The sequence below is a fragment of the Nematostella vectensis genome, chromosome 10 (genome assembly GCF_932526225.1).
Source record: "Nematostella vectensis chromosome 10, jaNemVect1.1, whole genome shotgun sequence".
Classification (NCBI taxonomy): domain Eukaryota; kingdom Metazoa; phylum Cnidaria; class Anthozoa; order Actiniaria; family Edwardsiidae; genus Nematostella; species Nematostella vectensis.
Window position 1 is genome coordinate 10,098,323 of NC_064043.1, and position 25,798 is coordinate 10,124,120.

The 25,798-nt window shown below is 40.6% G+C and overlaps 3 protein-coding genes across 7 annotated transcripts; all 3 read left to right on the forward strand.

Annotated features, from left to right (window-relative positions):
* The first annotated feature begins 471 nt into the window (after positions 1-471).
* Positions 472-6,673, forward strand: LOC5519207 (transmembrane protein 272). Of its 4 annotated transcripts, none has more exons than XM_032364055.2 (6): positions 473-951; positions 2,302-2,364; positions 2,436-2,526; positions 4,726-4,900; positions 5,233-5,292; positions 5,692-6,673. In XM_032364055.2, exons 3-6 carry the CDS (start codon positions 2,479-2,481, stop codon positions 6,108-6,110), a joined length of 702 nt encoding a protein of 233 aa, XP_032219946.1. In that variant the 5' UTR covers positions 473-951; positions 2,302-2,364; positions 2,436-2,478; the 3' UTR covers positions 6,111-6,673. The 4 variants fall into 4 exon arrangements, with proteins under 4 accessions (XP_032219945.1, XP_032219946.1, XP_032219947.1 ...); XM_048733459.1 differs by lacking the exon at positions 473-951 and adding an exon at positions 1,303-1,319; XM_032364054.2 differs by lacking the exons at positions 2,302-2,364; positions 2,436-2,526 and adding an exon at positions 1,244-1,319 and having other exon boundaries at positions 472-951.
* Positions 6,674-9,821: 3,148 nt separating this feature from the next.
* LOC5519274 (potassium voltage-gated channel subfamily H member 6) lies at positions 9,822-19,215 on the forward strand. Its single transcript, XM_048733757.1, has 7 exons — positions 9,822-10,243; positions 10,350-10,781; positions 13,389-13,782; positions 14,332-14,531; positions 15,078-15,330; positions 16,096-16,304; positions 18,105-19,215. The coding sequence occupies exons 1-7, from the start codon at positions 10,166-10,168 to the stop codon at positions 18,507-18,509; spliced, it is 1,971 nt and encodes a 656-aa protein (XP_048589714.1). The 5' UTR covers positions 9,822-10,165; the 3' UTR covers positions 18,510-19,215.
* Positions 19,216-19,686: 471 nt separating this feature from the next.
* On the forward strand, positions 19,687-25,782 carry LOC5519273 (neuronal acetylcholine receptor subunit alpha-3). 2 transcript variants are annotated; one of them, XM_032364051.2, is made up of 8 exons: positions 19,687-20,009; positions 20,599-20,688; positions 20,764-20,900; positions 21,345-21,389; positions 22,267-22,376; positions 22,829-23,283; positions 23,814-24,031; positions 24,418-25,782. In XM_032364051.2, the coding sequence occupies exons 2-8, from the start codon at positions 20,631-20,633 to the stop codon at positions 24,994-24,996; spliced, it is 1,602 nt and encodes a 533-aa protein (XP_032219942.1). In that variant the 5' UTR covers positions 19,687-20,009; positions 20,599-20,630; the 3' UTR covers positions 24,997-25,782. The 2 variants fall into 2 exon arrangements, with proteins under 2 accessions (XP_032219942.1, XP_048589792.1); XM_048733835.1 differs by lacking the exon at positions 19,687-20,009 and having other exon boundaries at positions 20,523-20,688.
* Positions 25,783-25,798: the final 16 nt, after the last annotated feature.

The following is a 25,798-nucleotide window of genomic DNA, read 5'->3' on the forward strand; positions in this document are numbered from 1 at the left end:
CAAATAGAAATAGACTACTACAGCTGTTTTGGGGTTTGCTCACACCCTCAAGGTACCGAAAGGGCATCTTTTGATTCTAAGGATAGGAAAAAATACCACAAAGAAAAGCTTTCATTTTTCCGTTTTTTTGTTGTTGGTGGGGGTTGAAGAAGGCGCGCTCCGGAAAAAATATATTACTAGGAATGGAAGGCTTACGAAATTTAAAGGGGCAGTATCATGGTAATAGCTTCATTGTGTCCGTCCGGACACAACGAATTTCATTCAAATTCTATTATTAACTTATGAGCCTTTGTTCTAAAAGGTGTCCTGGACGGAAATCTTCTATTACTCCCCCCCCCCCCCCCTACCTACAGGGTTTTATGAAGAACGCTTTTTTAGACGCTGATTCGCGTCACTGATAACCGCATAGCGAGACAAGCGAAGCCAAGATGGGAAGTCAAGCGAAAAGAAAGCGAAGCACCATTGGTAGAAAACTTGTGATGATAGATGCTATCCAAACTTTACATTGTGCATTTTTGGATTTTTGTAAGACTTATAATTTCGTAAGAAGCACAACCAGGGGCAATAATCGTAATCGGACCTCTGCAAACCGTACAATATTTATGATTTCGTATATGGCCTTTGTTCTATCGTGAGCTCTGATTGGCTGATAATTCGACCTTATTCTCACTCCGTTACGTCCGCATAAACGTGGATCACAACACTGGCGCCGAATCCTTGTCGTAGTTTTTTGCATTTTTCTTGAATATATATTTCCTTGTATAAGCTTATTAGGAATTTTAGAATGAATATGAAGATTTGGCCTTGAAAAACCTGACAAAAGGACCTGTTGCTTTATAAGATGGCCGGAGACGAAACTTCACAAGTCAAATCTGCTACCTTTCGCCCCTAGAATTATTTACCTATTTTTTATCGTGCTTCCCTGTGTGCCAACCGTCCTAGAATAAAATGGTAAGTGCATATATTTATGGCTTATACTTTCATATTTTCCCTTTATCTATAACCTTATATCTGGCTGTCGTAATCAAATTTGAGGTGATGGAATAATGTGTTGGCCATGATCACTTTTTCACCCGAACCGGATCCTTTAAACTTTTGTTATCGGAGGCATATTCATATTCCGGTTCCACTTTTATGTTTTAATAGAGCCGGTTAAGAGGCAGATGTTTCTTTGAAAACAGCTGATATCAGTCGTTTAGTTGTTCCAGTAAAGACTTATGTTTTGTCGTCCTCGGTTTACTAGCAAATTGCCACTCGACTCGGATAAAATGCGGACTATCCAAAGACTTGAGAACAATATCCGCGCGTTTCAGCTGAAGGTAAAATCTACATGATATTTTACAGTCGATTTACCCTTCCCTGACTTTATACTTTTAGATAAAATATAGCGTTTGATCATTGAGTCGGTCTTCACTAATTTCTCGCTATAAATTTGTATGTTCTCCCGCACCCCAAGTTTATGTCACGAATTCTCGAAACGTTTTGAATAGAAAAATTCTAGAATCACTAAAGCAGAACTAACTGCTCATTTTCAACGGTTGGGTTTAATTGTTCTCGTTGATTATAATTCTATAGTGTTTATCAGTACAACCTTTCATGTAGAATAACTGGCACCGCCAAAAACTTCTAGAAGCGGTCATTTTCCAGTTGCAATGTGATTCATAAAACCAATTTAAATTTGGTTTCAAATTAAATAAAACCTAAACTATGAATATGTTGTACTTTCTCTAGTAGCACAATAGAATAGCGTTTATCTGTTTCTGTATATCCCGTTTATATAACTTGAATCGCTGTTCTTTTTAGATAAATATGTTGTGTAACTTGATATACGTGATTATGGTATTTAATTTTCCCTCCATTCTCTTATCCTTGCTCTTTTGCCATAAGGTCAAGGTGCATTTTAAGGCAGGCAATATTAAAATGGGGTTTTAAGTTTAATCTGTTTAGTGGCAATTGCACCAAACTTGTGATACTAAGCATTTTCGGAAATCGAACGCAATCGAACATAATCGAATGATTGGATTCGATTATTTTTGATAATCACACAGAATCAAACATTTAAATAGTTTCTAATTCGAATGAGTTTGATTTCGAACAGCAAGCAATCAAGCAAGAGACCATACATTATGTCTGCTCTAGAATCCTAAACAAAAACCATGGTGTGATGAAGGTTCAAAAAGAATGTTTTTTTAGGGCGCTCTCTGAGGGGTCCCCGCCCACACTAACATGGATTCAAAAGAATTAGGATTCGTTTCGTCGAAACACATCACTTGATTTGCTCCCACACTATTGTTTTCGCAGCGTGTTCGCCTGGATCCAGTGGTTCACACTAACACAGATTCAAACGTTTGAAAATGCTGAAAGGTAGGGGGTGATGTCATTTTTAAGATATGCGCATGCATATCTAAAAAAATACTGATCTGTTTTTATTCAAGTTCGACTGCGTTTTCAAAAGTATCTGGATTCACTGGATCCAGCATGCGTGTTAGTGTGGACGGGAAAGTATACGGATCCCAACGAATCCATGTAAGTGTGGACGACCCCTGAATCCTGGGGGGGGGGGTGGGTGGGGACTCTCCAATAGTAGATTAGTGTGATTGTCCTAGATCTTATAGGTTATAACTGCTATCCCTTATTGGGTGTTCAAAGTTTCTCCTGGTTCTGCTATCTCTTAGATGTCTGTACTCTGGCTCCAGAGCCTCGTGCGTCTCTCTCTTTAGTGGCCAGCGAGGTTGGCCTCTGAAAAGAGAGACGCTCGAGGCTCTGGGACCAGGGTAAGATGTCTGGTGCTAATGGATTATCTGATCCAATAAAAGCTGAATCACTCTAAAAGATTGTCAGAAAAGAAATGTCCTTTATGGTGGATTCTTATGGACCTACGCAACAAAACTCCATGAGAACTGTAAAATGGCTTTGACCATGGTCAGGGCCAAAAACTAAACAAAGAGTTTGGCCTTGGAGGATCATCAAATTTCCTTATAAGTCTCCTCTACTACTGTAACTATGATCAAAAGAAAGAGAGAAAAATCAGTACAGAATGCACTTGTGTCATTCTAGTACACATCAGCATGTGCAGAAGACAGTTTACATTATTATTTTGTGGGTTATTTACTGTTATGCTGGAACATATTTTTTTTCAAAAGAACCTTTTTGATTAAATGCAAAAAATTTTAGGAATTCACAGGGTTTTTACCTTCAGCAAATGTTGTTTGAAAAATACACAGGAAATACACATGCAAGAATTTATGATAAAATAGACAGTATCCCCTCAAATCTACAACTATCAAAAATCCCTAGAATTGTGTTATACATTTTGTTATATCATGGTCTGTTGAGGTGTCTTTGGAATAGGAGTATTGATAATCTCATTGTCTGCTATGACAACAGGATTGCCTTGCAACAATGCAGTTCCAGACTCACTGATGGATTATAATTAATATTACTTTTATTATTTGCATATAAATTACCTGATAGCAGCGCTTGTTGCATGAGAAATTATTACATTACAACATTATTACATTAATTACAACATAGCATACTAATTTTGACATACTAGAATTAAGAATTTTGTTATGAAAATATTTACAACTATTTCTAAAAATACTGTCAATCCATATAACAAATGCCAATTGTCAAGCAGTGTTGTAGAAAAGTGAATATTGGGGAGGCAAACATGATTACTGGCTGGACACACTATTGTTGTCTTTACGAAAATATCAGTTGAAAAACACTGCATGGCAGATGGAAATTATATGACTTTTAATGTTATTGGGGGAGGGGTTAGGGCGAGGGTTACTCCCACTCATCTTACTCCCAGCGTCAAATAGCAGATCCACTATCAAGAGAGATATACAGAGTCATATTTTTACAGAATACAAGAAAATATAAAAAATCATCCAATATCCATTATTATCCATTAGCACCATAAGCAGTCAATCCTGAAACCACAAATTTGCTGTTCTCTGTTTGCAATTAAAAAATTCTTTTAAATAGGTTTTAATCTTGCCAATACCATTTAATGTTGTCCAAGAAATTAGACAAGTTCACAAAAGTCATATCTCTCATTTAAAAAAAAATATACCACAATGAGAATGAAGAGTGCATTTGAAGATAATTGAACACTACTAGTACAAGATATTCAGGACAGTTTTTTTAGACTTACATGTACTATTGCTCCATACCAAAAATAATTACCAAAAAATGACTCTAAAACTTTCCCTCTGACAGGATCAAGTATTGTGCCAACCAAAAAGGCCCTGAGCTCACACCTTGCCACGCCCCAAGTACCAATATCATGAGTCTTTGCACCCATGCCTAGCCACATCCCAAGTACAATCATCATGAGAGGCTTTGCACCCATTCCTAGCCACGCCCCAAGTACAATCATCATGAGAGTCTTTGCACCCATTCCTAGCCACTCCCATGTACCACTATTATGAGAGGCTTTGCACCCATTCCTAGTCACATCCCAAGTACAATCATCATGAAAGGCCTTGCGCCCATTCCTAGCCACATCCCAAGTACAATCATCATGAAAGGCCCTGCGCCCATTCCTAGCCACGCCCCAAGTAGCACTAAAATGAGAGGCCTTACACCCATTCCTAGCTATGCCCCATGGAGGGCTTTCCCCTTTCTTAACCACACCTAAAGTAACGCTATCGTGAGATGCCCTAAAGCTATACTTCTTGAATTCCTGTTATTCATGTCTAGCATTTTCAACTTTAGTATCAAGAGAAGGGAAGCCAGAATAACCTGGCTGGAGATGAGGAGAAGATTTGGGATGAGTCACCGCCGCCACCATATGAGGCTGACTTGTTCGGACAGATCAAGGAGGCTAAGGAAACGTCTGACGGTTCACTGGACTTCTGTAAACGTGTTGTGCAGCTATTTGCAGGAACAAGTATGTGATTGTGCTATTCAAAAATGAGCATCAGATAGGGGTATGGGACTAGAAAGGCTAAATCCCCACACTTTATTGGCAGCAATTTATCGTTTTTATCCCGGGGGGGGCCGTTATTGTTTTGATAGCCGGACAGCTATTGTTTGTTTGGAAAATAGGACACCTGCATATTCTCCAAGGGAAATGTTTTGGAAGTGATCGCTTAGCGTGAAAACATTATCTTATCGGTCGCATTATTACGTTGTCAAATGTTCTCCAATGAAGTATACGTACACGATATTAAAGAACCATATTACACGTCATGAAGATCCATATTTGTTTTTGTTTTCCAGTCGGGTGCACAGTAGCCCTAAGCTTACTTATGGCTTTACCCATGGCTATGGTCATCATGGGTAAGTTTCAGTAAAAGCATCATTGTTAAAGGGGTCACGCCAAGAGTTTCCCGTGCGCTACGATTAACTTTTAAAAAAAAAGGTATTAGAGAAGAGAATACACGTCATGAATATTAATGGTTCTTCCTGGTCATCTGCTTGATGTTGAATGATTCATAGATTTCAATTGTTAATACGTGTCACACGTACGTTTTTTCTCTTGCGCCTTGCCTTGACTTTTTGTTAAAGATTGACACTTTGCGAAAGTCGATCTTTCCGCTTTCCCAGAGGAAACTTCTTATCTTTTAGGCTATATATATGGTAAGCTTACGCAAGTACCATCCCTTAGTTATTTTGCATTTTATTTGAGAGCTGCTCAGAAATTTTTTTCTGAAGGTTCTTTCTGATTGTTTTTTCCAGGCGCCAAGTATAAGGACGAGTGCCCTGTAGAGCCATTCATCCCCATCTACCTGATAGTGGGGGGCTCGTTTGGCATGCTAAAGACAATTATTGTGCTATGTCAGCGGGCGCGTAGTCATGACGACGACCTTGACATGGACGAGGACCAATCAATGTCCAGCAAATTCATCGACGGCGTTTTAAATCTGTTCTTGTTCACGTGGTTTATAGCTGGGAACATTTGGGTGTACAGTAAATACAAGCCTAACCCGATACCTCCGGTGACAGACCCTTTGAACTACTGTAACCCTACGCTCTACATGTTCGCGTTTTGGGTCATCACTGCGAGTTATATTCTGATGGGATCCATATGTTTCTGTATCTGCTGTTTGGGGGTGTGCGCTAGTTGTACTGCCTTTTTCGTGACAGTCAAGGACTAGATAGAAATACAAATATTTTCAAAGAAATCCGAGAGAATTTGTTCCAGTTTGGTATATTACTGAAGTGAACCGCTGACCGGTGCTTGGGGTGCTATTAACCTTTAACCACTGACCATCAAATAGCGCTTAATGCCTGCTCGAAGTTAGTGGACGTATGAGAGTGCGTTTTTTTCTCAAAATAATAGCCTCTCATTAAGGCTGCACGTTTTGTTAAGTTTAGGATACAAACTCAGTCTGCCATCCGCAAGCAGGCATAATATTCGAGGGTGGGGCGGATGATTCAGCCTGTGCAGAAAATCCTTTTAAAATCCATGGCTTAAAAGTCGTCTTGCTCGACATAAGGTGTGCCACGATTGATGACAAAAACGTTTTTTGCACAGACAAGAAACTCCTTCCTCAAGGATCAAATGGTCTCCGTGTCACTGTCAGTAAAACAGACAAATAGAATCAAAAGGGAAAGTATTTTATTACCATACGATAGGAAAAAATATAGGTATTTTCTGAAACTATATCCGTAGTGAGAATATATTTGCATCTGAATAAAATTTGTGAAGAAAAGGGAATTTAATTTTTTCGCTATGTCCTGCCGTGTGTTAGCGTGCTCTATCGTTTGTTGGTGACGTGTCGTCTGTTATCGTGCTCTATCGTTTGTCGTTGACGTGCCGTGTGTTAGCGTGCCCTATCGTTTGTATGTGACGTGTCGTGTGTTAACGTGCTCTATCGTTTGTGACGTGTCGTGTGTTATCGTGCTCTATCGTTTGTGACGTGTCGTGTGTTATCTTGCTCTATCTTTGTCTATGACGTGTTGTGTGTTATCGTGCTCTATCGTTTGTCTGTGACATGTCGTGTGTTATCGTGCTCTATCGTTTGTCTGTGACGTGTCGTGTGTTCTCGTGCTCTATCCTTTGTTCGTGTGATGTGTTCTCGTGCTCTATCGTTTGTGACGTGTCGTGTGTTCTCATGCTCTATCCTTTGTGACGTGTCGTGTGTTATCGTGCTCTATCGTTTGTGACGCCTCGTGTGTTATCGTGCTCTATCGTTTGTGACGTCGTGTGTTATCGTGCTCTATCGTTTGTCTGTGACGTGTCGTGTGTTATCGTGCTCTATCGTTTGTCTGTGACGTCGTGTGTTATCGTGCTCTATCATCTATCTATGACGTGCCGTGTTTTAGGGTGCCCTATCGTTTGTCTGTGACGTGTCGTGTGTTACCTTCCCCGCTCCCAACCCATAAAACGATCTTTTTCTATTACTTAAATCAGCAAACTTCTTTTGCATGATTTCTATGACAGCGCACTTCTCACACAAACAACATCTCAACCTGTCTTCTTTACCCAATCCTACGCCTAAAAAAGCTATAAGATTCAACTCACATGTTCTAAATGTAGGGGCATGTAGAGGCAGCCTCCCCCTTTTAACAGGAACAGAGGAAAGAGGGGGGAACTGAAAGGGAAGTGCCTTCCCTTCCTTTATACATGAAATCATCAGTGACCACAAGACACGTTATTTCTTGTAACAGCAAAACGATATACAAGAAGAGCTATGTGCACAATTACACAGACGCTTGATGAATTGCAATCTTTTCAAATGCCTCTTGACAAAAATATAAATTTGAACAACGCAACGAAGCACCCAAGATCTGCTTCCCCCTAATCTATATAAAATAATTAATTATATCCCCCTTGCAGATAAGTTCATTGTACAAGGCCTGAGCCACTATGAATAATACATAATCGTTCAAGGCGACAGAGCAAAAAAATGGCAAGTTTTCCCAAAATAAGGTCTGGTTAACTTCGGTAAGCTTGATTTTTTGCATAGAGGTTCCTTATGTTATGTAAACCAACATATCAAAAAATGTTTTTTTCTAAATAATGTCTTCGAGATATAAAACTTGAAGTGCAATTTTCAAATGTTTAAAGTATGAATTCTCCTCGTTTTTAGGGAGAAGTCGGGCTCTGATCAGAAATTAAGCCAACTTTGCTCGCTAATATCTAAATTTCATATCTTCTAAATTTCTTAAAAATTTGGAATTAACCTTTTGGTGAGAGGAACTCCTTGTATGCGGAATCTTGAGCTTATATATTGAGAATTTGAAAATTTCATGCCATTTTTTTGCTCTATCGTTCAAGGCGTGTCTGTTTAAACTAATTACTCAGGCTCCTCGGATCCTTCATTACCGTTTATTGCGGTGTTCTGGGCAGGACATTCGACCAATTTATGTCGCATTAAGCCCTACAGAACATACCGCGACTATTACATTAATTAGCGCAGCACGACGATTGGTAATTTAACCCTGACATCTGCGATATCAGCTCACTCACTGATAGCATTAAGGCTTTTCTGAAATGAAGACAATTCCAACTAAACAGACAAGCCCTTTCTGTATCTGTTGGTTTCGCTTTGAGTGTGATAAGGGGATGGTAGGAGGTTCGTGCGTAATAGGGAGAGATTTAAACGATATCTTTTATTGAGATTGATTGCTTATTGATAAAGGCTCTTCCTAACAATTTAAAAAATACCAACTAAAATTCGGCACGATTTTACAAACGTGTCTTCAAGGGTTATGCTATTGAGTAAGAAAATGGTTGTTATCAGGTCATGGCTATATTTTTAGTAATGCGTTAACTATTAACTCTTGGAACTGACAAATTTCTCAATCAATTTTTAAAGAACGATTACCTAAATAAGGGTTAAAGGTGGTCTTCATACTAAGCGAAATGTGTGTTAAAAAAGTGGGAGTGACGAATTCATCAAACACCTTCTACAGCCAAAACTCTACCATGTTTAGAATTTTTTATTGTGACGTACCTTCACCCTTGTAATAACCAGCCTGTCCCCACCCCTCTTATTCCGTTCTAGCTGGGGGTTTCATTCCATCATGAATATTGATGTCTTTTCCATCACTATTTGTTTTGCTCGTTCAATTTTTCACTTATCAATGAAAAGAATTTATTATGCGCTCACCATGCGACGGAGTTATCCCTTGAAGGGCCTTTGTAAACATAGTGTCATGCTAGCAATAATAATGTTTTTTTTTATCTAGCAAAGCCTTTGTTGGGAGAGAAATTAAAACATGCAAACACAAAGAAATTACGCAAATATTATCGCTAAAGATAATTATTTTTTAGCAAAAAGGTCTTAATTTAGGGCCACGAGGCCCTTACGTAGTGAATTTTATCAGCAGAATAGGAATTCTAACCGACGCACAATTCACTTTTTGCGAATATTTTGAGTATACTATCACGCGATCGATAACGAGTTACAAAACTGCCATCTGTATCTAAGTAGTGAATTACTTATCAGGCATTTAGGGACAGCGGTCTTGAGCAGTATTCCGATAACATGACATATTTAAATGATTAAACAGCAGTCTTAATTTGCAGTGCGTAGTCTCTTTCCATGGCAACAGATCTCACTCAAATTCCATAACGGCGAATTTCAAATTTACTCACTGTACCGAAATATTGTAAAATATGCACGCGACGCCGCTTTTTGATAAACTGCCAACTGTGATTGACTTATAAGTTCATGTTTAGCAGATAACTTGAATAACCTTGAACACAACCAGTTCATTTCCATAATGTGTTATTGTTTTTAATGTTAAATGCAACCGAGTTTCGTATGTAAAACGACTTTTGGTGCCAAACCACCTTCGTGGGACCCTAAATGCTATTAAATACTTCCAATTTGTAAAGGTTAAAAAAGCTAATTGCGCGGCACGAGTACGTTAGTATTGCTGCGGCAAAAACTCATTTAGAATGCGGAGCGTCACAATTCTCTATTACTTGAGAACAAAACAAAGTTTAAATTAAGAAGTTATACTTTATTTATATGCTTCTATCGGTCTTGTGTCAGCCAGGGTAGACCGGACCTTTTTTTAAGTCGATTTATTTGGCTAATTGCCGCAAGGTACATAACTTCTTCTCCTCATTCTAAGTTGGAACTCCTCGTTGGGATCTCTCAGTGGAAATGTTTTTACACTTTGTACCCAAATAACATCAAACCCTAACTTGTACAGCTAGAAGTCTTGTACACCAAAGATCGCAAACTGTTGAATAATGCGATTCTTTAAAAAGGTCGAGCGAGATGCAGCACCCGAACTTCACGAATTGACCACCCCGCTCAAGAAATCCAAGGTACTATTTCCCACAGTTATGCGTAAATGAAGATTACGCGCGCATTTAAGTAGTAAGTATACGTGTTTAGGTTGTACTAATAGTACTTTATTGCTGTTATCCGTAGGAAATGCCTGAGCCCTCAGCTTTGGACAAGCTTACTTTCAACATTCGAGAAAATGCAAAGGGTCGAAAGCTTCCCCGATACATTATACTGCACAACTCAAAATTCAAAGCGGTTTGGGATTGGTTCGTGTTATTACTAGTGATCTATACTTCCATAGAGATTCCATATACGGCAGCGTTTGGACAATCTCAAAAGTCTCCATTACAACAACTCAAAGCCGGCAGCGCCATTGGCATCGTAAACTTGATTGTAGACCTGATGTTTGTTGTTGACATTCTCATCAATTTTCGTTCAACCTATACAAGACAAGGAACAGACGAACTAGTCTTAAACCCAAGAAAGATAGCCTGCAACTACCTTAAGTCATGGTTTGTTATTGACTTTCTGGCTGCCATACCGTTTGAATTATTCGTCGAAGCCGGTGGAAAAGGGGTAAGGCTGCTTCTCTGTTTTATTCTTGTTCAGCTTGTTGACATGTAAGTTATCGCCGATGGTTATTTTATCTACGATATCGTTACGCGTGAAAACCAGTCGTGTGGAGACATATTTATAATTCCCGTTCCCATTCACTTCTATTTTCCCCGCGAAAAAAAATCTCGAGAGTCTTTATTCTTTCAATACTGCGGTACTAATCACTTAACGTTGTCGTTACGTGGTTTCGCATTTAGAAATATTTGAATATTCGACTTGTGCTTTGAGCATACGGAATATCTTTAATAAACTTTAATGTTATTCAACATTCGCAAACAGCAGTCAGACCGTATTTCCTATTAAAGATGTCTTGACAATGAGTGATTGTCTAATGCTTGCACGTCGAGCAAGCTAATACTCAAACTTCATTCTTTAAGGCTGAAGAATAATTTCTACGCGTAATGAGCAATGATCATTTAGGGCCTTGCTTATTGCTAATATTACCTAGCTGAAGTATAGCCTGTTTCACTTGCAAGTCTCTTAGTAATATTTACAACACGGTACGAAATTCTATGTAGCTCTAAGTAATTCAACTTTACTCTAAAATGTAACACAAGTAATTCTATAGTTTAGAATGGTTACAAATGCTTTCGCCTTAGTCTCGTTTTGTATGCATAGTATACTGCGAATATTTACCAGCTGCAACACGCCATAAACACCTGCCATAATCTTTATGAATGAATTCAACTCATTCATCACGAATTCACAAACTTGACTTTCTCGTTTAAACATGCAGATTTGGACGAAAATCGTCCAAAATAGCTAAACACTCATGGTTACGGACTCCACCCCTAAACATGACGGTGTTCCCGTCCGACAGGCATTCTAGTTTCTTTTGACTTTATATCATTTTTCCAGATATACCGTGAATATTTGATGTAACGTCAATTTTGAAAAACTAATATTTACACTATGGTTTATCGACTAACTAAGAAAACTAATATATCAATAGGTAATGCTTATTAGCGATATTATAGTCTCTGGTTCTCGTGAAAATGACCATTTTGTTCTTTCCTAAAACCAGCTTATCATCGCATGATCCGTGTGGTAATGTAAGACAGCTAATGTATATGATATAGAGACACAATAAGTGAAAAGCCATGGCTTGAACTGATAAGTAGATCGAGGAATTAGTCATGTTTAGTGGTTAGAATGTCTCATCGACAAATCTTGCTTAGATACACAAATGATTTTTTTCTAAATTCTTATCTTTTTTCCTCTCTGAATAAATTTTCAAAAAATTTTAACTGTTTTGAGAGTAACCAAGAGCCTAGCATGGGGCATTATTTGCGCGTCACGAATTCCTAGAGGAAGAAGAATTTGTCCGAAATATTACCCGATTATGAGACAATGTGTCAAACTCAGATGATGTCAAGAGGATGCGTACTCGATGGAGAAGGTTTTTTATGATAGCGTTTATGATTTTCTCTGACGGTTTGGAATCTATGGATAAACATGTAAAGATGCACTGTGGCCTTGGATTATGGTTTACTAAACGAAACATCGATTAGAAAAAAAAGTATTTAGCCTGGAGAATTCTGAATAATTTCGTAAAAATACTTGTGATTGTCTTCTTTATCGTGGCCCTTAAAGCCACATGCGCAGATGACTAGAAGCACAACTGATAACACCACGTACCCCTTTAAAGGAATGTAGAAGTTTTCGCCATTAATATGCGAGATGAGTGTTGAAGAGAATTGAATTTTGAGGGCGTTGTCAACTGGGTCTGGGTTTAGGGGAGAGGGCTTAGGGGATTTGGAAGCGTTTATTGTAGTATATGACACGATGGAGTCATTCTAAGTGTACTCCGTTAATAAAGACACCCGTTGAACTGGTCAATTTTTAGATTTTGAAATGATTTTCGCCCATTTCTAGATTCGGGCTCATTAATTTTTTTAATATCCCATGCACACCTTTCTAATCTTCATATTAAATAAAATGCAGAGAGTATAATATGATTTAGGGTTTGTGGATTCATATGAAGATCAAATGTAAAGGCCGACAGTGGGGGGGGGGGGGGGCTTTTTAATGAGAATTTGTAAAGGTTAATTGCTGTAACTAATCGAACATCACGTTTATTATTAATAATCATAATGGCTTCATAATGGCCTTCATAATGACAAGTAATAACAGAGGGAACAACTTTTTTGACATTTTGAAATAGAAGGTTCCAAGCATTGTTGCCTATGCCCTCTCACCACATAAACTCACAGGTAGCCCAAGTTCTGTATTTCTGCCTATTGATCTTACGGAAAACTTTTTACGAAACACAGAACAGCGAGAAATAACAAATAACTCGCCATATTAAAGCGTCTTTGGTGTTTTTGAAGAATCCGATTCAATCAATGTTCAGAACGCTTCAATAAAGCCAGAGAACACGCAAAACGTGAATATAAACCCAATAGTAAACGCAATTTTCTTTTCAGCAAATTATTTTTTATTTTCAAACGATAGACTAGGACTATATTCTCAATAAAACACGTGCGGTAGAATTTCATAAGTGAAGAAAGAAGAGGGAAGCAAGAACATGTACATCCCTTCATTATTTCATGTTCTCTTTGTTTCCAGGCCATCTCTCTTGCCGGCCTCCTCAAAACCGCGCGGTTGCTAAGACTGGTTCGAGTGTCACGCAAGCTTGACCGTTACTCCGAGTACGGCTTGGCTGTCGTGATTCTCCTTACATGTCTGTTCACGCTCGTCGCCCATTGGCTAGCATGCATCTGGTATTTTATTGGTCGAGGGGAAATACGCAACAAGCATGGCTGGATAACGTTGCTAGGGGAACAGACCGGCCAGCCCGTGAACACGTCCGCCCCCGAGAACAGTGGTCCTTCTATGAAATCGCGTTATGTGACGTCATTATACTTTACCCTAACCAGCTTGACTAGTATTGGCTTTGGGAATGTTGCGCCGAACACCAATGCGGAGAAGTTATTTGCTGTGGCGATGATGTTAGTGGGAGGTGAGTTGTGAGCATGTTTGCATGGCGAAGTCAGCCTGGGAAAGACTGAAGTCATTAGAGTTAGACAGAGTGGGTGTTGGGAGAGGGGAAGGGAACAGGCGCGTACACAGGGGGGGGGGGCGCAGGGTGTGTGCGCAACCCCCTTTGGCGGCCAAAAATAAGTCATTTCTTATTGAAAAATCTACAAATACTAAGCTTTATCCATATGATAACTATGACCCCCTACCCCCCCCCCCCCCCCCCGCTTCAGCCAATCCTAGGTTCCCGCCTGGGGAGGGATGGGGAGCGGGCGAGGGAAAGGAGCTTGGGAAGTAAGAAGGACGCACACTGAAGAAATAGGACATGATATACTTCCTTGTTTACACGACGCTTAAAAACGACGAGTCGAATAAAACAAATGTTATGGGCGTCTTTTTGTTTTTAGTTCCGTCCCATTTGATGTGACATCCCAACCTTGCCTAGCTCTTAATGTCTTTTATTTATTTTCCGTCCCATTTGATGTGACATCCCAACCTTGCCTAGCTCTTAATGTCTTACATTTATTTTTAGCTTTGATGTATGCTGCCATATTTGGAAACATGACTGCTATTATCCAGCGGTTGTACACAAGAACTGCACGTTATCACAAAGACTTGAAAGTAATCAAGGAATTTATCCGGTTTCACAACATCCCCGACACTCTACGAGACACGCTCACCGAGTACTTTACCCATGAGTGGTCGTCACGACACGACCAACAGCTTGACACGGTAAGTAACACAATAGCGTCACACAATACAGGGGCTATATCGTGACATAAAGAGGGCGTAACTCAACACTAAGGTGTACTTGGCATGCGCGTGTGTGGAGGTTGTGCCCAAGGGGTCACCCTATCTGCTCATGCGATGAGATGAGTTTGACTCCGGTTGACCCCTTTGTTGGTAGTTAAAAGAAGACGGTCAATTTTATGTAATCATTTGCAAAGAAAAAGTTTCTTGATGGATCTAGTGAACAGAACTAAGAATGCCGATTTGATCTTAAAATTGATCCGTGATCAGTGATTTACTATTCTGGACCACGCCCTGCGTTTTTGTTATCTAGATACGCCCCTGCTTCGTTTGGAGATCATAAACAGCACCATGACGTCACGCATTACAGGGGCTAGAGCATGGCATCATATGGCGTAACACAACACTTGGGTTGACTTGTGGGGGGGGGGGTCTCAGTAAGTAACACAATCAAATCACGCAACACAGGGGCTAGTTTCATGCCATTAGTATGACTTCGCTTCCTGAATATATTCCTTTAACGTCCAGGTGTTACGGCGGTTCCCCGACAGCCTTCAGTCTGACGTGTGCGTGCATATTCATCGCGCCGTGTTCGGCAGCCATCATGTATTTCATAAGCTCGGCGAGGGCTGCGTACGGGCTCTCTCTGTAAAGTTCAATATCAAGAATTACCTACCCGGGCATTATATTATCAAGGAAGGGGACGAGGTTAAATATTTGTACTTCGTCGTGGAGGGAACGGTAGATGTCATCAAGAGTGGGAAGTCTTTGTCTATATTAGGTATGTTGACCATATAAGGCCATGGTCCCCCTTGTCATGATACCATCATTGATAAGAGGTTGAGAATATGTAATGTCTCCACCAAGAGTTAAAAGACCTTGGATATAGTGTTATGTCTTTATTCTCACTACTGGCGTTTGACGTACGACGTTTAACGTGTACGTGAGGTGCAACTTGCTATTGACGAACAGGCCTGACGAGCAGTGCTGATAAACGCAAGGGTTAAACCAGCCTTTTGTTTTAAAATTGCGGCGTTTTACCGGCAAACTGTCACAATTCGGCGAATGCTAAGAAAACTAGCGCATAGCTAAGGCTATAATTTTCTTTATGACTCCCTCATTATCAAACAAATCTGTCATCTTTTGTACAGTATGGTTTTAATGCTGTACAGTAAGTCAAAACAACGACTGAAGTCATCCTTTCGTACCTTTACTCGAACGATTCAATACTGTGAATTTGTTTGTTTTCGCCAGAACACGCGCACGCGCAAACGTTATTCAGCACTGTCGGCCTGACGTATGTACTATGTGATTGACAGACCCTGACGTATAGTTTATTTGATGGACAGGTCTGACGTATGATGTTTTTGATTGACAGGCCTTTACGTGCTTGGTAGACATGTTGTTTTTAATTGGCACGTCATTACATTTCTTTTGTTTGACTGACAGCTCGACCTGTGTGATTGACAGCTCCAATCGTGACATGTTTGATTGGAGGATTGGTGTATTATTTATGATTGACAGCATCAATTTTATTGATTGACAGGTCCTGGAGACAGCGCCGGTGGAAATTATGATGAGATGCGTGGTAATTTGCCATTGAAGGCTAACGTCAGCTTGATGGTTCGTCATTATGTAGAAGTTCATTATGTCAAGTTAGAAGATTTGTATGATGTCGCCAACTCGTTTCCACAGTTGGCAGAAGTAATGAGTGAGCAAATGACATTTACGCACGACTTCGGCAGATATATCTCGGTATGTACCCTATCAGTACTCCACCCCCTTAGCGCACCCCGCTCTAATCGCCTAATTGTCTTTCTTCGACTCTTTCTCGGCTTGCGTGAACAGCGTCTGCCGACCACCTATTGTTCGCATACCACACTATATATACCATTCCCCATCCGGCTCTAGTTGCTGTTCCTCCGAAAGGCTAACGCTCGCAACTACTCTGTTTTGACAGAAGCGTGAAAAATAATCATTTTATTCTTGTGTTGATGTTTTCCCACAATACATCAGGGCCTGGAAGGATGATCGCGGGGTTTGGACTAGACTCTGCGCGGGATGCGAAAAACGCAAAAGACTTTTTAGGATGCAGTTATGCAGTTGATCCCAATAAATCGAGCATTTCAGGGAAAAAAATTCCGGCACTACAAATTATCTACAGAAAGATTTGGTGCTTTTGTGCTTCAAAGAACAACTAACATTTCAGTTGATCGTAAAATTGTATGTACCTTAGTCTCGTGTTTCGCTTGGTCCGGGAGTGGGTTGTATGTACCTTAGTCTTGTGTTTCCCTAGGTCCGGGAGTGGGTTGTATGTAACTTAGTCTCGTGTTTCGCTTGGTCCGGGAGTGGGTTGTATGTAACTTAGTCTTGTGTTTCCCTAGGTCCAGGAGTGGGTTGTATGTAACTTAGTCTTATGTTTCCCTAGGTCCGGGAGTGGGTGTATGTACCTTAGTCTTGTGTTTCCCTAGGTCCGGGGGTGGGTTGTATGTACCTTAGTCTTGTGTTTCCCTAGTTCCAGGAGTGGGTTGTATGTAACTTAGTCTTATGTTTCCCTAGGTCCGGGAGTGGGTTGAGGTAAGGCCAAGACTCTGTACCGCTTTTTGTTTGTTAGTTTTTGTGATGCTTCAATTGAGCACAAGAAAGAATAAAAAGGATGGAAGTAAAAGAGATACTTAATCACTATCACACGTTATGCATCACCAGTGTATTTTACGAAGCATGTACCACAAATCACGCCCTATTCACGAGAAGCCCATGTGTCGGTACCTCGATTAAAGGGACACCCTCCCCCCCCCCCCCCCCCCCCCCCCCCCCCCCCCCCCCCCGAGACCAAAAATAGGATTGCAAACGTTCTATTGGATTGCTAGTCTGCCAAACTCTATATAAAAGGACACCTTCAGGAATGATAAAAACCATTCCAGAGCATTGACAGTCTGTGTAACTGGCCGTGAAGGCCTATAATCAAACAAACCCAAACTGCGGCTATAGAGATTACAATCAAAATGTGTCCGCAAATAAGGAGCTTAATGCACGTCTCCCCGTACCTGCACAGGGCCATAGCAAGGGGTAGGGATATGGGGGCATGCCCCACCAGCCCGCCCCCCCCAATATTTTCTAAAATTAAAAGGAAATGACCAGTAAGAGCATGTCTGCCCCCTCAAATATTTTCTTAATGTTTCTGTATTCCCCCCTCCCCCGCGCACGTACCTTAGCTTACGTGGCCTAGTTTGCGTCTGTATTCCCTCCTCCCCCGCGCACGAACCTTAACGTGGCCTAGTTTGCATAAGATAAACCCTGCATCTTCTGACCAAGTGTATGAATCACCCATCACGCATTCTCATATACAAAACGGATTTTACTAAGATTCATATCAAATCGAAGCGAAAATGGCGTTTGATGCTAGCACGGCCTTTTCACTGCAGGAACCCGAATATTGAAAAGTTATTCAGGGACGCGTGTAATGAATATATTTTTTCAAGCTCATATCGAATTTTGAGATCGGGTATTCGTAATGAAGCTTTCGATTCACTCATTAGTGTTCATTATTTGCAGGCGGAGTCAGGTCTAGTGGGCAATGTCCCGTGGTCAGCCTTAGTACTGAGTGCTCCTCTCGGCGTATCTACACTGAACGTGCCCTCAACGCCATCCCAAGAAAGAATGGTAAAAGAAAGCAAGGCTAGCATTAGCAAGGATGACACGAACTCGAACACTTTATACGTAAACTCTAAAGCGGAAAACCCGGTGAAGTTACCTGGTAAAGCAAATGGAAGCACGAGAGCAAAGCATTATTCAGCGCCATGTGGCACGAAGCCGGATTTCAACGGAGTCTTGTGTAGAATTGACAGTCTGGATGAAAGACTAGTGAGAGTCGAGGACAGGCTGGAAGAGATTTTATTCCTTTTGAAGAAAAGTCGGAGCGATTCCAATGGAATGTTCAAAGAGTCTTCCTACCTATAAGGATAAACGAGGACATAATGATCACAAAAAATTGAGTTAGGGATGAGTGAAACATCTGCAAAATACGCGCGTAACATCTATCGACCCCTCTCCCTTTGTTTCGTTTGGGGCCTTGTTCCGACGAGATGATTTATAAAAAGTATTTGATATCAAAAGCACAAGATGCGCCAAACCATGTAAAGACACGGAGTATCGTAGTTCCAGAAGCTGAATAGTACGACTATTAGAATTTCAAAGCCAACAATGAAATTATATATATAAGATTCTTCTTTTTGAGAATCTGGTAGAGTATTTAAAGAAAACGAAGAAGAAAAAGAGAGAAATTGGAAGGAAGAAAGCATGTAGCTCAAAAGCAAGCAAAATGGCTTCACCAAGTGTCGATACTTGGGTCTTTTAATTGGCAAAATTAAATCACTTTTGGCTCAATTAATGCATACCACAAACAAGCCGTCTACAAAGGACTTGAAATCAGTGATAAATGTTACAATAGTATAAATATACGAACACAAACACTTTTTCAAATTATATTTAGTTCTTATGAATTCTTATGAAAATTGCTAGGAACTACTTCATTTTGTGCGGTATTTCCAGCACACAAAATCATATATGAATTTCAAATTTGAACACAAGATAGCAAAGCATGCACAATAAAAGCAAATATAAATTTAAGTTACTGTTTAATTTAATTAAACCGTATATATAGGTGTTCAGTGTCGTCTTTATTTTCGAGGGAGGGGGGAGCCAATCAAAGGCCAATCAAAGGTCGGTAGGGTCGGAAGCTCTAGGATATTGTACCAATCAAAAGCAAGGGTAAGCTTTCGAAGCTTAACGACAAAATCTAACCGCCCCTAATCAAACATATCCGCCACTAAACGATCATACCGATCGTGTGCGGAGGTATCTACAGAATCCTGAAGTTTAACAGTTAGCTGCGCCAAGTAAAAAAGACTGTTGTTTTGTGGGCGTGTCATTGTAAAATGCACGAAAAGCTAAACTACTGCAGATAGATTACTACTCGACCCCCTCTATTCATCAAATAGAAATCCCTCGCTTGTGTTGTATAATTTCGTACGATTTTTTTTACAGAAATGACTTAGGAATAGGGAAGCTTAAACGCTTGCGTTTTTCTTGGAATTCCTGTGGTTTGCCATGAGGCAAGAAGGACTGGGGAGAACCAAACCAGAAAGGCGAGGGAGATAAATGAAAGGTTAAGGTAGGTTCGGTTGAAGTGAAAACAAAGAATTTCGCTGACGTTTCGAGCGCTAGTCCTTCGTCAGAGCAGACTCGCCGGTTCCGAGCATATCATGAACCACAGGGACCCTGAAAAATGCCAGGGATTGAGAACTTTTTAATGATTTATTTGAATTTATTTTTGCATACTTCGCCTATTCATGGTTAAAACTGGTACCAAAATTGTCTGCTTCTATGGAAACGCAATTTCAAATAGAAAACAAATGGCATGTAACAAATCAACGAAATACTGGCAACTTTTTCTCTAAGGTAAGCAGTTGTTTTTTCAACTCTTATATATATATATATATATATATATATATATATATATATATATATATATATATATATATATATATATATATATATATATATATTTAACCGTGGTATAAAGCTTAAAATGCGCTATTGGGCGGTCTCTTGTGTATTACGTATTAGAAGTGCAAATTATTATCAAAGAAATTACCAGTCAACAAGTTCGATTTAATAACCGAGAGAGGAGAACTGTCTTGCGAAAAAAAATGAAAACTTCCTGCAACCTGCAACCTGCAAACGCCTGAATTTCCAGAACGCATTTGCTAAAGACAACAACCATTTGATAATCGACTTATACAATGGCATAATATTTGTTTGGTGACTACAATTTCTTTCTTTTTGTTTACGTTTTTGTTTTCGTGCATTTAGTTATCAATTCAGCGCGAAAGTGCTAGATGAATAATAAAATAAGATCGTGCCAATGTTATTGCAAAATGCAGGCGAGAACGATCGCTAGTTTTTCTTTTTTTCGGAGAGTTTCATTTGCTTTCAAATTCAACACTGCCAGACTTTTCTTTTCTTTTCTTTTTTATTTTTTGTATAGAAATGAAACCATAAATTCTACAGGGAAGTGCGATGACCGCTTTGGTCGGAATTGTGCTTGCCGTCATGTACTGGTCAGCGGCTTTTCAAGGTAGTGAGTTATTTACCACATGAAGCCTGATTTTTTATTGCAACCGACTTGACATGGATGATTTCTTCTTGACAGATGCAAACGGGAGAAACGTGCACGAATACGCGCTCACTAAGAAACTGTTTAATGAAGGGGAGCATTCGCATCCACACTCCGAACTTAAGCCAATCAACGTGAGCGTCGGGTTTTCAATAAGGAACTTAAAATACATGGTGAGCAGTCCTACATGAAGTAGTACCGTATATTGTTAAATATAGGGAATAATAGGCCAATATTTCATTCGCACCAATTTTTTGTGTGATCCCGCTTCCAGATGGGTAAAACCATCACGCAACCCGCGTGTCATCCCGCGTCCCGAAGAGGGATGGTATATCCCACACACTAGAGCCCGACGGCGGGTTAAATCTTAAGTTTCTTATCTCGCATTCTTAAAAGATGGGTATATTTGCATCGCGTTACAAAGTTATTTTTTTTTCTGTAGCGAGCACTTGGGGCCAAATCCTGCTCTCTTTCTCTTAGCTTGATACAGACAACTAAGTAATACAAGAAGTTTTGCTGGACCGACTACTAGATTTTGTGTGATCTCGAATCCCGCATAATACAGAAGGGTACTTTACTGAGGAATATATCAGTGTAAATGTGGTAATTTTTTCCAGGACGTCAAAAAAGGAGAGATAGCGCTTAACGTATGGATGAGTTTTGTAAGTTTCTTTTACCTCACTTCCTTAGTGCGACGCGCGCTACAGTGGCTCACAGTTGCGTACCCTCCCCTCCCCCTTATTTGGCCGCCAAATATACCATCCTTTCTCAATATAATAACTGCGCACCCCTCATTTAGTCCTGAGTAAACTTTTTAGGGGGATCCTTATTGGCTTACTTCACAAAAATATGAAGGTGGCCACTGTAGCTGGCGTCGTATCAGATAGCACGTTTCTTGCATCCTTTAGCTTACTTCACAAAACTGTCAAGGTGGCCACGGTAGCGCGCATCGTTTCAGATAGTACGTTCCTCGCATTCTTATTGGCTAACCTCCCAAAACTTTCTAGGTAGCCACGGTAGCGTTAAAAAAGAACCACCGCAGTAACGTATCTAGGGGGAGGGTTTAGGTGGTTTGAGCCCCCCTTTGGGCTGCCAGAAAGCCACATGTACCAATACCCCCTTCCCCCTTTGCCCGTGAGCCACCCCCCCCCCCCCCCCGCTTTAGTGAAAAGCTAAATCTGCCCCTGTCATCCTTATAAGGCGGTTTGTTATCCACGACTTCACCTTATAAGGCGGTTTGTTATCCACGACTTCACCTTATAAGGCGGTTTGTTATCCACGACTTCACCTTATAAGGCGGTTTGTTATCCACGACTTCACCTTATAAGGCGGTTTGTTATTCACGACTTCACCTTATAAGGCGGTTTGTTATCCACGACTTCACCTTATAAGGCGGTTTGTTATCCACGACTTCACCTTATAAGGCGGTTTGTTATCCACGACTTCACCTTATAAGGCGGTTTGTTATCCACGACTTCACTTGCGGGAGTGGTTCTAGCTAATGGAGATACTTATTATTGTGTCTTCTTCTTTGTTCAGCTGTGGAAAGACCCACGTCTCACATGGAACCCAACGGAATTCGGAAACATAAGTTATTTGACTATGAAGGTGGATAAAATCTGGAGCCCGGATATGATGTTAACGTTAGCGTGAGTTGCACGAAGGTGTTATTACTAATTCATTTACACCCAATTTGTTATCTTCTCTTCATTTTTTATAGCCACTGCTATATACATCAAGCTGGGCTAATTGTTTTCAGGAAATACATTGGCACACATATGGCTCCTGCTTTATTTTTATTTATGGTACCTAAAAGCAAAAGAAAATCCCCCTCCTACAAGAAATCATGGATTCGACCAATTCGCCCATGACCAATCATCATCATGTCATTGGCAAATCGCGGACAATTCTAAAAACTCATTAAATGATTTTAACGCAACAACATGATAACAATAGTATTGAGATAAAAGATCCATATATGTAATATTATCAGGGATTATAAGATTACTGATAATCTATTGTCGCAACGTATGTACAATAAGATGACAATATATCTCTAATCTCCTAATTAGATCTCTTTTTTGTATGTAAAAATTTTCAGAACTGGAAAGATTGTAGAATTTGTGAGAGACATTCCAGGCAGTTTGGAGTTTAGAGCCATCATAACCCACGAAGGTTTAGTGAAAATATTCCAACCAACGTCCATCTCGACAACCTGTGAAGTCAACATCGCTTTCTACCCGTTTGACGAGCATACGTGTTTCATTGAGATCGGTCCTTGGTCTATGAACACTGCCGCAGTGAATGTGATCTCCATGGGCCTCATTTTGACAGACTACTCTACTCATAACGAATGGAATCTCAGCCCGCTGGAAATTAGGAAAAAAGAATTCTACGATCAGTGTTGTCCCGGACCCTATGGGTACATATCTTTCCCTCTACTTCTGTCAAGGCGACCGCTGTTTAGAACGATTAACTACGTCTTTCCGGCCATTAATATCGCTGTGTTGTCTCTCCTGGTTTTTCTTATTCCTCCCGAAGTTGGCAAAAGCATGGGTACGTAACCCCAAGAGGTAGGAGACAAAAATGTCACAAGCCCCCCCCCCCCCCCCCCCAGCCCCCTCACCCCCACGCACAAAGTTTACCTTTTTTCTTTGTCCCCATAAGCTTATCAGAACCTGATGTTAAACATGTGCCATGACACAATGCTTTCTGTCGTTACGTGATCATGTGACGCGTGCTGACGGATCCAGCAAGAGAGAGCACCCGCACAAGACCTTTGGGTCTCTGCGCATGCCGTCACAAAGCATACCGTTTGACGTGCTGTGCTACATGATGTAGCGTGACATAATATGACGTGACGAGATGTGATGTGACGTGATGTGTGACCAGTCACGCTATTTATCACATGCTGAAGCCTAGCGTGAAAACAATACGTGTTGTAGCATAAGGTGATGTGTTTAACTCTTGTCATGTGATTCCATGACGTTTGCGTGACGCTCAGTAACGTGATGTGTTGAGGGATTTAACACGAAATGCCTTGTGCTTGCTTGCCATGCATTCATAGATTATTTTTGTCGTTTTAGAGGCTGGTATCAACCTGTTGCTGAGCCTGTCCGTGTACCTTCTGCTTGTTAACTCCAAGATGCCAAGTACCTCGCTCACTTTCCCTCTCCTGACAAAATTCTACGCATGCGCCATCTTCATTCTCGTCATCTCCATGTGCTGTTCGAGTTGTGTGTACGCACTTTACTTCATGAACCCGTCAGGATGGGACCTCTATCACATGCCGCCTGTTTTACAGGTATAAAAAACTAGTTAAACTAGTTTAAGGGTACCATCTCTATTCTCGTCATCCCCATGCGCTGCTCGAGTTTCGTGTACGCACTTTACTTCACGAACCCGTCAGGATGGGACCTCTATCACATGCCGCCTGTTTTACAGCTATTAAAAACTAGTTAAACTAGTTTAAGGGTACCATCTTCATTCTCGTCATCTCCCATCGCTGTTTCGAGTTGCGTGTAGGTACTTTCCTGGAGAATTTGACCTAAATTTCATTTGACACCTGTGTTGAAATCCGGGAAAAAAAAAAACCGCAGCGATATTCTCATAGGTCATCAAAATCGGCTATTTCTAGAATTTCTAATTACCGCTATGAAGATGAACTAATGAGCTTGCTTTGCTTTCCAGGTGATGATTTTTGATTGGCTAGGACCGTTGGTTCGATACCCGTACAGACCCCCAAACAGATATCCATACAAACCCCTCAAACGCTCAAAAATTACTCCGACTGTCATCAATGTCGCCACAAGTTCCCAAACAAATATCACTGATGTAAACAGTATATCCAAGAAGCAATACACGGAGCAAGTAAACGACCTTAAACCTGATGACTCGGGCTTATGTGCGCATGCGCAGGAGGCAGTCGAGAAAGAGGATCGTGATGAGAAGAGGAGTAGTAGAGCCCGATCAAGTGAGTCAACTGGAATTCAAAAGGGTGACAAGGAAGTCACTGATGCTGAAAAAGAGACAGATTTAGGCACTGGTAGCAGTGGTCCATCACTGGCTGTATTGTCAAACCCGAGAGACCTCGATGTTTCTCTCGAGTTCATAGCTGAGCACTCGAGACGGGAAGCGCAAAGGCGGGAAAACCATGAGTACTGGCAAGCGGCCTCCATGATCGTCAGCCGTGTTTGCGTGGTTCTCCTCGTAATCAGCATAGTCGCGTCTTTCTTGGCTTGTTTCATGCTTTCTCCACGGCTAAGATAGTGAGCCAATCAGAGTAACATTAAAGGAGTTACCCGTGCCCTCATTGGCCTTCTTGTAAGCCAGTCCTATGATACTGCGCATGCCATGATTGGTCTCCTCATGGTTACATAGTCGCGTCTTTCTTGGCTTGTTTCATGCGTAACGTTAACGATGTTTCGCGTGTCCTGATTGGTCTTATCGGAAGCCAATCAAAGCCCCGTTGAAAAGAGAATCATAGAAACTCTATGATAGCACTGTGTGCCATGATTGGTCTTTTTGTGATAGTTATGTTTCATGGGTTCTTCCATGCTATTTAATAGTAATCCAATCAGAGGACTGTTTGGGGAACAACTACGCATTCGCCGATTTATCGTCTCCTGTATGTTTCAGCAAAGTCTCGTCTTTTTTGCAAATAAAAGACGAGTGAACATAACAAATGGTGCGTTGATTTGGTCACGAAGCAGATTGCAACTACGCATTCGCCGATTTATCGTCTCCTGTATGTTCCAGCAAAGTCTCGTCTTTTTTGCAAATAAAAGACGAGTGAACATAACAAATGGTGCGTTGATTTGGTCACGAAGCAGATTGCAATTTAGATGCTTGCAAATGCTTGTAAATAACTCGTTGTCGTCTTGTCTGAGTTGTGCAGAATTAAAAACATTGATATACAATTAATGGACTAAATTCGACTCGTTGAAAAGGCGAGCTTAGTTACTAGATGGAAATGCGCTATATGAAGCTGAAATGGATAGGAGAGGCGAAAAAAAATCCTGATAAAAGTATCTCATTAAAAGAATGCAATTCTAATTATTCCAAGGTATTT

What these genes read in the sequence shown, in the direction of transcription:
- LOC5519207 (XM_032364054.2), top strand. Translation starts at nt 1,269, where the DNA reads ATGCGGACTATCCAAAGACTTGAGAACAATATCCGCGCGTTTCAGCTG. An exon ending in TCCGCGCGTTTCAGCTGAAG is followed by an intron (nt 1,320 to 4,725) that starts GTAAAATCTACA and finishes TTTCAACTTTAG; the next exon opens with TATCAAGAGAAGGGAAGCCA. An exon ending in GCAGCTATTTGCAGGAACAA is followed by an intron (nt 4,901 to 5,232) that starts GTATGTGATTGT and finishes TTTGTTTTCCAG; the next exon opens with TCGGGTGCACAGTAGCCCTA.
- LOC5519274 (XM_048733757.1), top strand. Translation starts at nt 10,166, where the DNA reads ATGCGATTCTTTAAAAAGGTCGAGCGAGATGCAGCACCCGAACTTCAC. An exon ending in CCCCGCTCAAGAAATCCAAG is followed by an intron (nt 10,244 to 10,349) that starts GTACTATTTCCC and finishes TGTTATCCGTAG; the next exon opens with GAAATGCCTGAGCCCTCAGC. An exon ending in ACGACCAACAGCTTGACACG is followed by an intron (nt 14,532 to 15,077) that starts GTAAGTAACACA and finishes TTTAACGTCCAG; the next exon opens with GTGTTACGGCGGTTCCCCGA.
- LOC5519273 (XM_032364051.2), top strand. Translation starts at nt 20,631, where the DNA reads ATGACCGCTTTGGTCGGAATTGTGCTTGCCGTCATGTACTGGTCAGCG. An exon ending in TAAGGAACTTAAAATACATG is followed by an intron (nt 20,901 to 21,344) that starts GTGAGCAGTCCT and finishes AATTTTTTCCAG; the next exon opens with GACGTCAAAAAAGGAGAGAT. An exon ending in GATATGATGTTAACGTTAGC is followed by an intron (nt 22,377 to 22,828) that starts GTGAGTTGCACG and finishes AAAAATTTTCAG; the next exon opens with AACTGGAAAGATTGTAGAAT.